General features: G+C 46.1%; 1 protein-coding gene across 4 annotated transcripts in view; it reads left to right on the top strand.

Moving 5' to 3' along the window:
- Positions 1 to 2,381: 2,381 nt before the first annotated feature.
- DNAJA3 (DnaJ heat shock protein family (Hsp40) member A3) overlaps positions 2,382 to 14,006 on the top strand; it is a 30,540-nt gene continuing 18,915 nt past the window's right edge. The window contains exons 1-4 of one of the 4 annotated variants that reach the window (XM_070568589.1): positions 2,382 to 2,727; positions 8,208 to 8,341; positions 12,949 to 13,032; positions 13,770 to 13,970. In XM_070568589.1, the coding sequence (XP_070424690.1) occupies positions 2,517 to 2,727; positions 8,208 to 8,341; positions 12,949 to 13,032; positions 13,770 to 13,970 (630 nt within the window). In that variant the 5' untranslated portion in view covers positions 2,382 to 2,516. The remainder of the gene's footprint in view (positions 2,728 to 8,207; positions 8,342 to 12,948; positions 13,033 to 13,769; positions 13,971 to 14,006) is intronic. The other 3 variants (XM_008524736.2, XM_070568587.1, XM_070568588.1) reach the window with 3 other exon arrangements.

Below are 14,006 nucleotides of genomic sequence, written 5' to 3'. Positions count from 1 at the left end.
AAGAGACTGTTCTTAGCACAGCTCAAGTGTTCAGATCTCTCCATAGCCACCGACTGCCTGAAATTCGTCCCACAGACATCTCCAGTGTGATAAGTCCAAGTAACAGTAACTCATTATCTTTATCCCCAAACTTGCTCCTTTCCTGGGTTTTTTAGCTTGGTATCACCAGTAGTTGGGGGAACATAAAAAAGTATATTCGTTGTCCCCCAGCAACTATCAAATCAAGGTGATTCAGGAACCACGACTGGGACAATTTCACAAGCTTTGTAACTAACCCATGTTTAGTAATTGTATCATCTTCTGCTTCTCTACAGTGACTAGCAGTGAAAGAAACCACACACAGGCCTCGGCTGCTCTCATCAGGGAGTCTTTCTGGTGACTTCCGTGTTCTTCTCAAGGACCTGTTTTTCTCTTCTTTAGTAGCCACCATCACCCACTCCATTCCCTTGGGGTTCTCTGCTTCATAAGAGGAAATATGGAGTCCCCAACAATCAGCCTTCCTGCTATCCCCTAAAAGAAGAACACACTCCCCCTTTCAATGTGGAGGATTTTTGCTGTTAATTACCATAGGCCGTAGATGGGTGGAAACAAAGACCAAAAAATGAGGAAGTTACAAAGCTGACCAAGTTTTCATATTAGTGAGCCCTCCTCCAGTTCCTAACTCACTCTGAGGTAGTAAATGAAAGTCCCTTCGGCTCTTGTCCTCAGCTTTTATTCCTGAAAGTTGTACTTCTTAACTAGTACCCTCCCCTCCTTTCCTCCCAGGTTTTGGGCTCCCTGCAGGTGGTAACTGTGTCTGAGTTCTGTGTACTGTCAGTGCTTAGCACAGAGCCTGGCACAGAGAACTAGCATATATTGAGCGTTACCATGTGCCAAGTACTGTAGGAAGCCTTTACATGGATTATGCCACTCACTCCTCAGATGATCCTTTGAGGTAATTACTGTTATGTCCCCGTTTTAGAGAAAGGAAACTGAGGCACAGAGAATTGAAGTGCGTGCCCAAGGACACACAGCTGGTAAGTGGCAGAGCTGGGATTCAATTCCAGGCAGTCTGACTCCAGAGCCCACACTCTTAACCACTATGCTGGAGACACTTAAATATTGGTTGAATATATTAAATGAACTCCTTTCCCCACTTTCCACCCCATGACCACCTTTCCCTGGTTTCTCTAAAATGTCCCTTGATCACTTCAGTCCTCCACATTCCCCACTCCAAACTCTCAACTGTTCCTTGCATTTTATGGTAGCCTCCTAACTGTTCTGCACTGGGCCCATGCTTTCTAACCTTCTTTCCATCTCAGAGCCTGTGGAGAATTTGATTGATGAAAGCTATGGATATCTCCCCAGGAGTGAGGGGAGGAACAAGGAGCACAGATCGTCTTAAACCTATCCATGAACCCTCAGGTTCTCTTCCTATTGTGTGGGGTGACGGTGGTGGGAGTGTGCAGTTGAAACTCCTTTGCAACACTTACCAGGCCAGGTTTACCTTTCCACCCTCATCGCAGTCACACACCCTAAGGAAGCACGTTCACATCTCTGGACAGGTGTTTTTGAAGTTCTTGCTACTTGGAATACTCTTCTTGGAATACTCTTTCCCTCTACCCTTCCCTGACGCACTTTCCATCAAAATCCAACTCGAATGCTACCGGGCACCCCAACCCCCAACCTGTTTGAGAAACCCCTTCACCTGTGTGCCTGTAACACCGTTCATACCTACAATAGCATTCATCGCGTTATGTTAGTTGCCAAGGAGCCTGTCTCCCTCGATTCCCCGTGTGCTCCTCCAGAGCAGGGATGGTATGCCATTCATCGTTGTATCCCTGATATTCTAGAACGTGCAATATTCTAGAGTAGGTGCTCGCAACATTTATTAAATCCGTTTTGGGGTAGCTCGATTCTCCTTTCGCAACCGGCAAGTTCACTACAGGTTTGGAAAGGGCTAACACGCATACAGGAGAGCTGAACGATCAGAGTCCTGCTCATAGGGAATCAGCCAGCGAGAAAGTGAGCCCGAGGCCAGGCTTTGGCAGTAGGGCACAGACTCGTGCCGCTCACGCCGACACTGGATGAGTAAGACTGACGCGAGAAGATGCTAAGTCTTGGATCAGGAGGAATGAAACCGCGCACTGCATGCCGGGATCTGCGCGACTGACAGCCGCACTGCACGCCGGGATTTGTAGTCCCGCCCCTTGCCGGGACTCTCCAACTAGTTACATTCAGCTACACTTAACCACATCCTTAAAAAGATAAGGAGCAGTCTTGGTTGTCAAGCACAGAATGACGAGGTTCTCCAGAGCAAGTCTACCTGGCAGGACTGTCCAGACCAAACCTCATTGTGGCATCCGCTGCTAGGAAGGCGCCTTGGATGCATGTGCGGGTGCGCATGCGCAACGATTGCAACTCTGCGTGCGTGCGTAACGGACTCCGCCCCCGGACCCGCCGGCGCTGCGCACACGCGTTGTCCTCGCGAGGCCTCCTTGAGCCGGGCGGCGCAGGCGCAGTGTCCCCGGGCCAAGATGGCGGCGCGGTGCTCCCCACGCTGGTTGCTGGTGGCCGTGGGGACCCCGCGGCTGCCGGCGGCTGCGGGGAGAGGGGCCCGGCCGCCCAGGGCGGGCGTGGTTGGGGCGTCGCTGGGCCGCAAGCTGAGCGTCACCACCTTCCTGCCTTCCCTGGGAGCTCGCGGCCCCGGGGCGCTGCTGACATTGAGACCGGGTGTCAGCCTCACAGGTGAGGGCAGGCTCCAGCGCCCGGGTTGGGGCTCCAGGGTCTGGAAGGGAGTGACTGGCTTCGCTCCGGCCACGAGGCTAGCGGGTGGAGGTATCTTCCGACCTGTATGCGGAATTGCTTGGGGAGACAGGCAAGCAGGAGGGAGATAGGCCCAAGCGGCTACTCGGAAGCGGTGAACGAGAGGGAGCTGTTGGTGTCCCCGGCGGCGGGGATGAAACGCCCGTAGGCCGTGAACCTTCACCTCTCTGTCAACATTACTGGAGGCCTCTTTCCAGCCTGCCGCTGCTCCCTTGCCCTATTCCTTTGCCATCCCTCCACCTTCTATCTTGTAGCGGAGGCAAAGAGGTAACGGCCGTCCGGTGAGCACCTGCTGTGCTGCTGGCCACTTTGTGCCTAATCTCACTGGGTGGAAACAACAACCCTGCAAGGTGGGGATCGTCATCCCCAGTTCAAAGAATGGGAATTTGAAGTTCTAGCGGAGGAATTGACTCGCCCAAGGTCATAAAGTTAGATAAGGAGAGTTGTCTCAAACCCAGAGCTGTCCTTTCATAGCTTCCTCTCCTTCCACCACGTGGTGTAAATCGAAGAGCACACTTAGTGGTCTCTCTTAGAAGTTCTTAAGTTGGTAATTGTAATAAGAATGCAAACTTCTACTTCTTCTTGAGCACTTAACTGTGCCAGGCATGGATCATTTCCATGTGACAGACACTGTTGTTATTCCATTTTATAGATAAAGAAACTGAGGCCTAGTTGTTAAACAAGGTGTAGACTGTCACAAAACTAAAAAGTGCTAGAGCCTTGATTCATAACCTGCTGCTTCCCTGATTGCTGGTGGTGATGTTGAATTAATATATATTAAGCGTTCAATTGCTTACCCATGGTGGCTTCTCATGCTGTGTGTTGGGTGACTTCCGTTACAGTGCAAGAAGAAAGAAGGAACCTGAACAACTGTGTGCCTGAATTGTACTAGTTATTTTTGTCTCCTAGAATTTGTGTAAATGATATTTAAGCTATCTGTAAACTTAGAAGATGATTAATTAAAGGGCCTTGGCAAGATACTTTACACAAGATAATTTCCTGTTGGGGTCCAGTTTTGTAACGTTGTCATTAAAGTCTTAGTAATTGCGATCACTTTGTACAGTGAACAGACTGTCCTCCAGTAGATTGTGTGTGACCTGGATGACTTATTTAATTCCTTTGAGCCTCTCTTAACTCTGAAAATGTGTGCTCTCATTCACAGGTAATTATTGAGGGCCTATCATTTGCCAGCCCCGGTGCTAGGTTCTGGGGATACAGCAGAGATCTTTGAGATTGGATATGGTTTGGGTCAAGTGAGCCCATTTTTTAATTCTATTCCTGCCGCCTTTATTTTCTCATGGATGGAGCAGGAGTCTGTCCAGGTTTCCTGAGGATTATTTGGAGTGATGTCATGCTATATTTCTCAATATGATCAAAAGGCGTTGTTTTTAGGTTTTGCAAACATTTTCTGGTATCAAGGTTGTTTTAAGTAGAATTTGGCTGCATCTCTTTGTTCAAATATTAATTCCATAGGTAACTAGGAATTACATTAGTAGAAGTTTGGGGAGCATTTTTGATAATTGAGTATGTAAGAGAGAGACAGACAGAGACAAGCACTAAGTACTGAACCTTGTATGTGGCTCTTACTAAGGAACTGCAGTCAGCTGTTTTCCCCAAGTGAGCCCATAGCCCACATGTGCATGTGTCATATCAGGTGATGAACACATATGAGACATGGCATCCTTCAAGGTACACTCTGTTATCACATCTAAAGTCATTAACTCAGCTCCCAAGCCTTGGTCTGCGGTCTCATCTCAAATCTAGTAGTACAATGAGATGATATAAAAAAACACTTTAAATCTGACTTTTCTCCCAAGAGCAGAAAGAAGGCAGCTATTTGACACTGGGTTGGCCATTCTTTTTTTTTTTTTTTTTTTTTTTGAGGACGATTAGCCCTGAGCTAACCTCCACTGCCAATCCTCCTCCTTTTGCTGAGGAAGACTGGCCCTGAGCTAACATCTGTGCCCATCTTCCTCTACTTTATATGAGGAATGCCTGCCACAGCATGTTGATAAGCAGTGCATAGGTCTGCACCTGGGATCCGAACTGACGAACCCCAAGCCGCCAAAGCGGAATGCATGAACTTAACTCCTGCGCAACCAGTGGGTTGGCTGTTTTTATAACAATTTGAAGGCTAATCCTGTTCTGGGTTGTTCTAAAAAGGGCAAGACATTTATTGGTCATATCTTGGGGAAAAATTTGTCTATTAAAGGAACTCTTTCTAATTATTGCTAATCATCAATGCCTTTGGGTAATGTCAGAAGTCATCCAACTTGTAATAGTTAAGCGATTTGTCTTTATCCACAAGGAGTTTTTCACATTACTGTCACCCATTCTAACTCAAGGCAAAATTCTCTGCTCGTGATGTTGAAGCTGCAGCTGCCAGAGCCTTTGCCATGACCCACCTCCGCCTTCTAGGTTGGAAGGAGTGGGGAGGGAGATGCAGGATGGGACCGGGGTGACCCCTTGCTCCTGAGTGAAGGAGGCTTGAGTACAGGAGCACTGGGAAAATAGCTCTAGTATTTTCCTCAAATCTGACCAAGGGAAGGCAGCAGTTGTCTCCTAACCCTACCACTGCCACACTGTCTGCTTCTCATGTTCCAGGACATCTAGGGTGCAGCAACAGAAAACCAGTACTAGGGATACCAAAAATAGAGATTTACTTCCTGGTTCTGATTTTAATTATCCCAACCAGACCTACTCATTCTCCTGTCTGATTATCCCCTATCTCGCCCCCTTCCTGGATATGCTCAACATCCTTGGTTGTCTTTTGTGCTCAGATTAATTTTAAGTAGTCTCTCAGTTCTTGTTAGTTGAGAGCTATTTCTCATGCAAACCCAATCACCTCCCTGTTTCTTTCCTGTTTCCTCTCTGTTTACCACTTGCAGTGGCTCCCTCTTGCCCTCAGGATAAAATCATGACTCCTTAGCATAGCTCAGAGGCCCTTCTGCTTATTCCTAGGCCTCATTAATCATCATCTCTAACCACCCCTCCGTCACTGCCACCACCACAGAGTCTCTAGTTACATCATAGTATCTGCAGTTCCTAAATGCACCAGAACTTTCCCGTGAACCACTCCCTCCAAACCAAAGATGACCATATGTTGTATCAGCCAAATGGGGCACTTTTGAAAGTGAAAGGAGGTGCTGTCACAAATAATTCCAGGACTGCGGGTGTGAACCTGGCCGGATTCAAAGTCCTTCCTAGCCTAGCTAATTTCTGCAGTTTAACAGCAGGTGCCATAGAAGACTTTCCGTGAACTTCTTAGATTGGGTCATCAGTGGTTCTCAACTGGGGGTGATTTTACCCTCTAGGGGACGTTTGTTAATGTCTGGAGATGTTTCTGGTTGTCAGTTAGTGGGAGGCAGGGGAGTGCAACTGACCTCTGGTTGACCAGGAGTGCTGCAAGGCATCCTACAGTACAGAGGTGTGTTAGTTTGCCAGGGCTGCTGTAACAAAGTGCCACAGACTGGTGGCTTAAACAACAGAAATTTAGTTTTTCTTTATTATTTTCTAGTTCTGGAAACTAGAAGTCCAAGATCAGTGTTTTGTCAAGGTCATCTTTAAAGACCCTATCTCCAATACAGTCACATTAGTCACATTTTGAGGCGCTGGGGGTTAGGACTTCAACATATAAATGGGGGGAGGGGCACAATTCAGTCTATAATAGGACAGTCGTCTGTCCATGTCCCTCATGCCCCCCCCACACCAATCCCGTCATCGGCAGTGCGGAGCTTAGAAGCCGTGGTTAGAGGACTTGTGTATTCTTACTCTGCACGTTCTTCTGTGCTAATATCTCTTCCCACGCTGCCTCCCATACTCCCCTGCAGGACTGTAAGCTCCTTGAGGGCATTGGCCTTGACTTTTTATTCATCTTGTATCCTCAGTGCCTAATATGGTGGTAAGATTTTGAATAAATGTCAGCTCCAGGAGGGCAGTGCCTTTGAATGGTTGGCTGTCGTATCCCTGGCGTGTAGCCCAGTGCCCAGCAGATACTCAGTGAATATTTGCTGCATGAATGAATGGTGAATATTTGTAAGTATTTATTGAATGAATGGTGAACACGGAAGCTTCTCCTCTGCAGATGAATGCAAAACCTGGAGCTGCCTCGTGATCCTTGTTCTCTTTCTTGACCCCGCTCTCCCTTCTGCCTTTTCTTGGCCCCCTTTTGCACCCAGCCCCACTCTCCTCATCTTCCAGTTGTCGTATTCTGGCTGGGGGTTAGGAGGCAGGACTCGAGGTTGTACAGCAGCCTCCCCCTTCACTTTGTGACAGGCCAGTCCAGGTTAGCTTTCTGCCTCGGGCACAGGGCAGTTGAGGAGATGTGTCTGTTGGCCTCTCCTCCTAGTTGCTGATGCAAGAGACCTGAAAGGAGGGCAGGGCATGTGGCTGCCTGCCTCATGCTTTGGTTCCTTTCAGGTTGTCTGCTCTGGGGTAAACAGAGGTTCTGGCACAGGGCCTTTTAACCTTGTGTGTGTATATATGTGTATTTTTTTAGGGGAGGGGTCAACGCTTTTATCAGATTGTCTGAGAGATCTGTGACTCTAAGACTAAGAACAATTTACAGTTGTGTGTCGCTTAGTGACAGGGATACGTTCAGAGAATGTGCTGTTAGGCGATTTCTTCGTTGTGCAAACATCACAGAGTACACTTACACAAACCTAGTTGGGATAGCCCACTACACACCTAGGCTAGATGGTATTAATCTTACGGGACCACAGTCACATATGCAGTCCCTCTTTGACTGAAATGTCGTTATGCAGCACATGACTGTGTAGTGGCTCCCAAACTTAAGCGTTTGACAGAATCATCAATTGGAGGGCTTGTTAAACACAGCCTGCTGTACCTGACCTCTAGAGATTCTGATTGAAGTCTGGGATGGGGCCTGGAAATTTGCATCTCCAACAAGCTGATGCTGCTGCTGGTCCGAGGGACCACACTCTGAGAACCACCCTGTAAGCAGACATCCAAGGTTGCATGGTAGAGGGAGAGAACCAGGGGAGCTGTTAAGCATTAGAGACAAAGCATATGAAAATACCTGCACATGGCGGGTGCTCGGCAGTGTAACAGGGGAGCAAAGTCCCTTTTGAATCATCTCCAGGTGCAGCCCTCATCTGGGGAGCAGTACCTGTGGCGGTATACTGAGGCTTCAGCTGTAGTGTAATCCTGCAGAATCTGCCCTGCCCAGTGCTCGGACGTTGTTTTGTGCTCTTCATCTGAAGTGTCTTTAGCGGGTTTTGAAGTGCGCTGAGTTTCGTCTCCTGTGGGCCTGGCCGAGAACAGGCCCTAAAGCTGTGACCCGTTTGCTTCCTCACAGGTAGATCCTGGCCGGTTGTTTACACACCATTTCTTTTTGTTGAGTATATTCCCAGAGTGATTTTCTTTCCTTTTTTCTTTTTTAGGTGTAAAAAGTTACCCTTTTGTTTGTACTGCTTCCTTCCACACGAGTGCCTCTTTGGCCAAAGAGGATTATTACCAGATATTAGGAGTGCCCCGAAATGCTAGCCAGAAGGAAATCAAGAAAGCCTATTACCAGGTCTGTATGGAAGCCAGATTTTATAGACAAGATTGTGAAAGAAATCCTTTCGATCTAGTCTGATCCTGATCAGTGCGGTGTATCTGCCCAGGCGCATACGACACATGCAGCTGACAGTATAGAATGATATGGTAAAGATGGGCTCTGCTGAACTGTGTTTCTCAGCGCATAACATCATACTGGTTAATGCTTCGGAAAAAAGGAGAGAGTCCGAACCAGAGATTTTTAAAAAAGTCTTTTTCCAGAGCTGTTTTTGTCCTTAAATTTATTCTGTACCTTCTGAATCAGTAGGTACATTGGTCTGAGTTTTAGGTAGTGTTCTTTGCATTCAGATAAAAGTTTCTGGACTTAGAATTATTTCTGTTCTTAACTCAGAGGGTGTGACATTCTTGTCGTATCCTGAATGTATTTGGCTAATTGGTGAAGTGGCATGTGAGTTATCTAGACCAGTGGTTCCCAGACTTTTGCTCTGATCAACAAAATAAAAACCAAAATATGGGCTGGCCTGGTGGTGCAGGGGTTAAGTTCGCACGTTCCACTTCGGTGGCCTGGGGTTCGCTGGTTCAGATCCCGGGTGTGAACATGGCAATGCTTGGCAAGCCGTGCTGTGGTAGGCGTCCTACATATAAAGTAGAGGAAGATGGGCACAGATGTTAGCTCAGGGCCAGTCTTCCTCTGCAAAAAGGGGAGGATTGGCAGCAGTTAGCTCAGGGCTAATCTTCCTCTCACACATACACAAATAATAAAATAAAATTAAAAAAAAAAACTGGGGACACCAAAGTGGGATTTCCAGCCTTTGTGTTTTGCCTAATATAGATGTTAAAAGTAATAAGTACAGTCTATTAATGTCATTGATAAGAGGAGGAGCATCTTAACACTATAAAGATAGGAAAGCCATACTATCAGAGTAAAGAAGAGGTCTTTGAATAAGATATAAGTTAAATACAAAAGTAAATTACCTTTATGAAAAATTTACTACAAGATTATTGAATTTTTTTTTTTTTTTTTGTGGGCAAGCAAAAACTTTGTCCCAGCCCCATATTTGTGAACCATGTACTGATGGAGATCAGACTAATAGCCTGTGGCTTGGATGATTATTCCCTCTTCTTACCTTTTTTTAAAGCGTACAATTCACTGGTTTTTAGTGTATTCACACAGTTGTACAACCATCGCCACAATCAATTTGAGAACATTTTCAACACCTCAAAAAGAGACCCAGCACCCATTAGAACTTATTTCCTATTCTCCTCTCTTCCCTGCCCTTGCAGTTGCTAACCTACTTTCTGTCTCTATAGATTTGCCTATTTTAGACATTTCATAGAAATGAAATCATACAATATATGGCCTTTGTGTCTTACTTCTTTCACTTTAGAATAATGTTTTCACGGTTTATGCATGTTGTAGCATATATCAGGGTTTCATTCCTTTTATTGGTCAAATAATATTTCATTACATGGATAGACCACATTTTATTTTTCCATTCATCAGTTGATAGATATTTAGATTGTTTCCACTTTTTTGCTATTATGAGTAGTGCTGCTATGAATACCTATGTATAAGTTTTTTTTTTAAAGATTTTATTTTTCCCTTTTCTCCCCAAAGTCCCCCCGATACATAGTTGTGTATTTTTAGTTGTGGGTCCTTCTAGTTGTGGCATGTGGGACGACACCTCAGCATGGCTTGATGAGCTGTGCCATGTCCGCGCCCAGGATTCGAACTGGTGAAACCCCGGGCCACTGAAGCAGAGCGCATGAACTTAACCACTCGGCCACAGGGCCGGCCCCTATGTATAAGTTTTGTGTAGACTTATGTTTTCATTTTTCTTGGGTATATACATATACCTAGGAGTGGAATTCCTGGGTTGTGGTAACTCTATATTTAAATGTTTGAAGAAATGCCAGAGTGTTTTCCAAATCAGCTACACCATTTTGTGTCCCCAGAGCAGTGTGTAAGGGTTCTGGTTTCCCCACATCCTCCCCAGCACTTGCTGTTACCTGTCTTTTTGATTCTAGCCACCCTAGTGGGTGTGAAGTGGGATCTCACTGTGGTTTTGATTTGCTTTTCCGTCGTGGCTAACAATGTTGAGCATCTTTTCGTTTGCTCACTGGCCATTTGTTATATATGTATTCAGGTCCTTTGCCCATTTTTTGAGTTGTCTTTTTATTACTGTGTTGTAATGGAATGAGCAAAGGCATGGGGGTAGGAAGCAGAGATCCTGGCTTGGGAATCCTGAATAGCATGTCTCTTTTGAGCTGCAGGGTGAGCTACCTAATGCAAGAGTGAGAGAAGATTGGAAAGATGGAGGCTTGGGCCAAATTAATGGGATGTTTGAGGCCCTTAGCAAGTCCCAGAGACTTAATTTAAGAGAGAGTTGGGAACTATTGAAGTTTTTAGGTGTGGAAATAAAAAGATCAGGTAAAACTGCAATTTAAAACCAGAATTCTTTTTTTCTTTTTCTTGCTGAGGAATATTCACCCTGAGCTAATATCAGTTGCCAATCTTCTTCTTTTTGCTTGAGGAAGATTCACCCTGAGCTAATATCTTTGCCAGTCTTCCTCTATTTTGCATGTGGGTGGCTGCCACAGCATGGCTGCCAACGAGGGATGTAGGTCTGTGCCTGGGTCTGCCAAAGTGGAGCGTGCTGAACTTAACCACCATGCCACAGGCCTGCCCCTAGAAGTTCTCAAGGTAGCCTTTATGGAGCAATTGCTGAGATCAGACCTTGATAAAAGCTTTGCTTGTGTTACGTCATTTACTCTTCATGGCAAGAGGCTCAGTGAGGTTATGACATACAGCCAAGCCCACACAAGCCGGTATGTGACATACATGAGACTAAAACACAGGTCTTTCAGACTGCAAAAGGCCTTTCTTTTCCTTGTGCTGATCTCATGAGTGTACCAGCATATCTTGTCTTGACGTTTGGGACCAGCCTTCTGGCCCACTGTGATCTACTGGCCATGCCTTGATACCCCCCTTTGGGGGTTGGCATGTAGCGTCTGACATGCTCCTATGTGCTGGGGTGAGGACCAGCATCTCTAGAACCAGATTAAGCAGCCAGCTGCTGGCAGTGACAGAGCCAGGTGGCTTCCCGAGTCACTTTTAGCTTTAGGGTTCTGTGTACCCCCTTGCCCTCACCTAAGGGGCCTGTGGGAATCCAGGCTTGGAAGGCAGCCATAGCCACCACAAACACTGTGAAGACCTGCACAGCGCAGCATGCTTGGTGCAGCCAGGAGGTAGCCTTTAGAAAGCTCAGCACGCCTGTGTGCTCTGGATAGCCAAGTGAGATTTTATTTTGTTTTTCAATATTTTAATCTATGTTTTGAATAGGTAATACATGCCCCTTGTTCACAATTCAAAAAGTATAAAGGAGTATACAGTGGAAAGTCTTGCTCCTTCCCATTCATCCACATCGCTTCTGTAGCAATCAGTGTTACCAGTTTATTGTGTGTTCTTCCAAAAATAATTTATACAGCAGACACATCTGCTTATCTATCCAGTTATTGTCCTCTTTTTTTATTATTATTTTTAAATTAATGACTTTTTACTGCTTTATCAATAATGTTCTTTTTTTTAATGCTTTTTTGGTGAGGAAGATTGGCCCTGAGCTAACATCTGTGGCCAATCTTCCTCTCTCTCTTTTTTTTTCTCCCCAAAACCCTAGTAACAAAGTTGGATATTTCTAGTTGTAAGTCCTTCTAGTTCTTCTATGTGGGATGCCACCACAGCATGGCCTGATGAGTGGTGTGTAGGTCCGTCCCCAGGATCTGAACCAGTGAAACCTGGGGCCACTGAAGCAGAGCGCGTGAGCTTAACCACTATGCCACCAGGCCAGCCCCATGTCCTCTCTTTTTACATGGATGATAGTGTACCAGATATGCTGCTTTGCATCTTTCACAAAGGTGCCCAAGTTCTAGAATTTGTTGTTATTTTTGGTAGAGACTTGTTGTGATTGAAAATTGTGTACATATCTCAGATTTGAAGAGATGGTTTATTTTAAAGTCTTAAACTTTGTTTTAAGAATTGCTATTTGGGGGCTGGCCCCATGGCCAGACTTTCCACTGTATACTCCTTTGTACAGCTTGTTGGGCCATGCTGTGACGGTGTCCCACATAGCAGAACTGGAGGGACCTATGACTAGAATTTACAGCTAAGTACTGGGGGACTTTGGGGAGAAGAAAAAAAAGATAATAAAATAAAATACCCCCTGGGGCTGGCCCCGTGGCCGAGTGGTTAAGTTCGCGTGCTCCGCTGCAGGCGGCCCAGTGTTTCGTTGGTTCGAATCCTGGGCGCGGACATGGCACTGCTCATCAGACCACGCTGAGGCAGCGTCCCACATGCCACAACTAGAAGAACCCACAACGAAAAATATACAACTATGTACGGGGGGCTTTGGGGAGAAAAAGGAAAAAATAAAATCTTTAAAAAAAAAAAAAAAAAAAAAAAAAAATAAAATACCCCAGCTCTCCTATTAAAAAAATAAGAATTGCTGTTGGTTGTAAAGTTTGGGAGAGACAATGCTATAAAGGAGGTGGGATTGTGACTGATATTTGGGGTTGAGTTTTAGTAATTATCTTGTGTCCAGACTAATTTACCATTTCCTCCCTTAGCTTGCAAAGAAATACCACCCAGACACAAATAAGGATGATCCTAAAGCCAAGGAGAAGTTCTCCCAGCTGGCAGAAGCCTATGAGGTAATGCCACCCAGGTGTGTGCAGTCACTGTCATTCAGCTGCATGTATGCATCCGAGTGTGCTGCACAGGGCGACCTGACATGTCATAAGGTCCAGTGTGAAGGCTGTGTCCCCACACCAGATCACCTCATGGAAGAAAGGATTCTCAGGTCTCTTGCTAGTTGTAACCTGGACTCTCAGTGAAGAACAGGATCCAATGATGTGTATAAATAGAGCTCCCCAGTTGGTTGGACTTGTAGCCGGTTCTGGGACCCCTTGTTGGATCGATTCATTCTGCACCTATTTGAATACCGCCCTCCTACTGAGGGCAGTGCTGTCTGGTGAGGACAGTGGGTACTGTAAAAGGAGAAGACTCACGTGCCCTGGAGGAATGTAAAATGTAATCAGAGGGACGAAGCGTACACGTGACAACTGCTGACTAGTTCCAGAGTTATGTAAAAGTGGGCCTTCTTCCCAGACTCTGACCGCCCTGAAAGGGTGCAGGATATATAGGATATCATGCATCTGCTGTGTGTGTGCATGTCCCCTCCAACCATGGGAGAGTAGGTTGCAGACATTGTGTCTCTTACCCCTAAGTACTTCTCTGTGTATTTTCTGGGAACAAAAGCATTCTTTTCCATAACCACAGTACAGTTGTTGAAATCTGGACATTTAATTTTGAACAGTGCCATTATCTGTACTTGGTGTCTGTGTCCCTGCACCTCAGGAGAGCCTGATTGCTGTGCCGTTCTCGGTAGGTGCTGAGTGATGAAGTGAAGAGGAAGCAGTACGATGCCTACGGCTCCGCTGGCTTCGATCCTGGGGCCGGCGGCTCCGGGCAGAGCTACTGGAAAGGAGGCCCCACTGTCGACCCAGAGGAGCTCTTCAGGAAGATCTTTGGGGAGTTCTCCTCATCTTCTTTTGGAGATTTCCAGGGTGTATTCAATCAGCCTCAGGAGGTAAGCATCTTGTTTTGAAGAATCATTCAAGTTTTA

Source organism: Equus przewalskii, chromosome 12, assembly GCF_037783145.1.
Source record: "Equus przewalskii isolate Varuska chromosome 12, EquPr2, whole genome shotgun sequence".
NCBI classification, from domain to species: Eukaryota; Metazoa; Chordata; class Mammalia; order Perissodactyla; family Equidae; genus Equus; species Equus przewalskii.
Note: the sequence above shows the minus strand (reverse complement) of the source record. Positions and strands in the feature narration are given on the sequence as shown.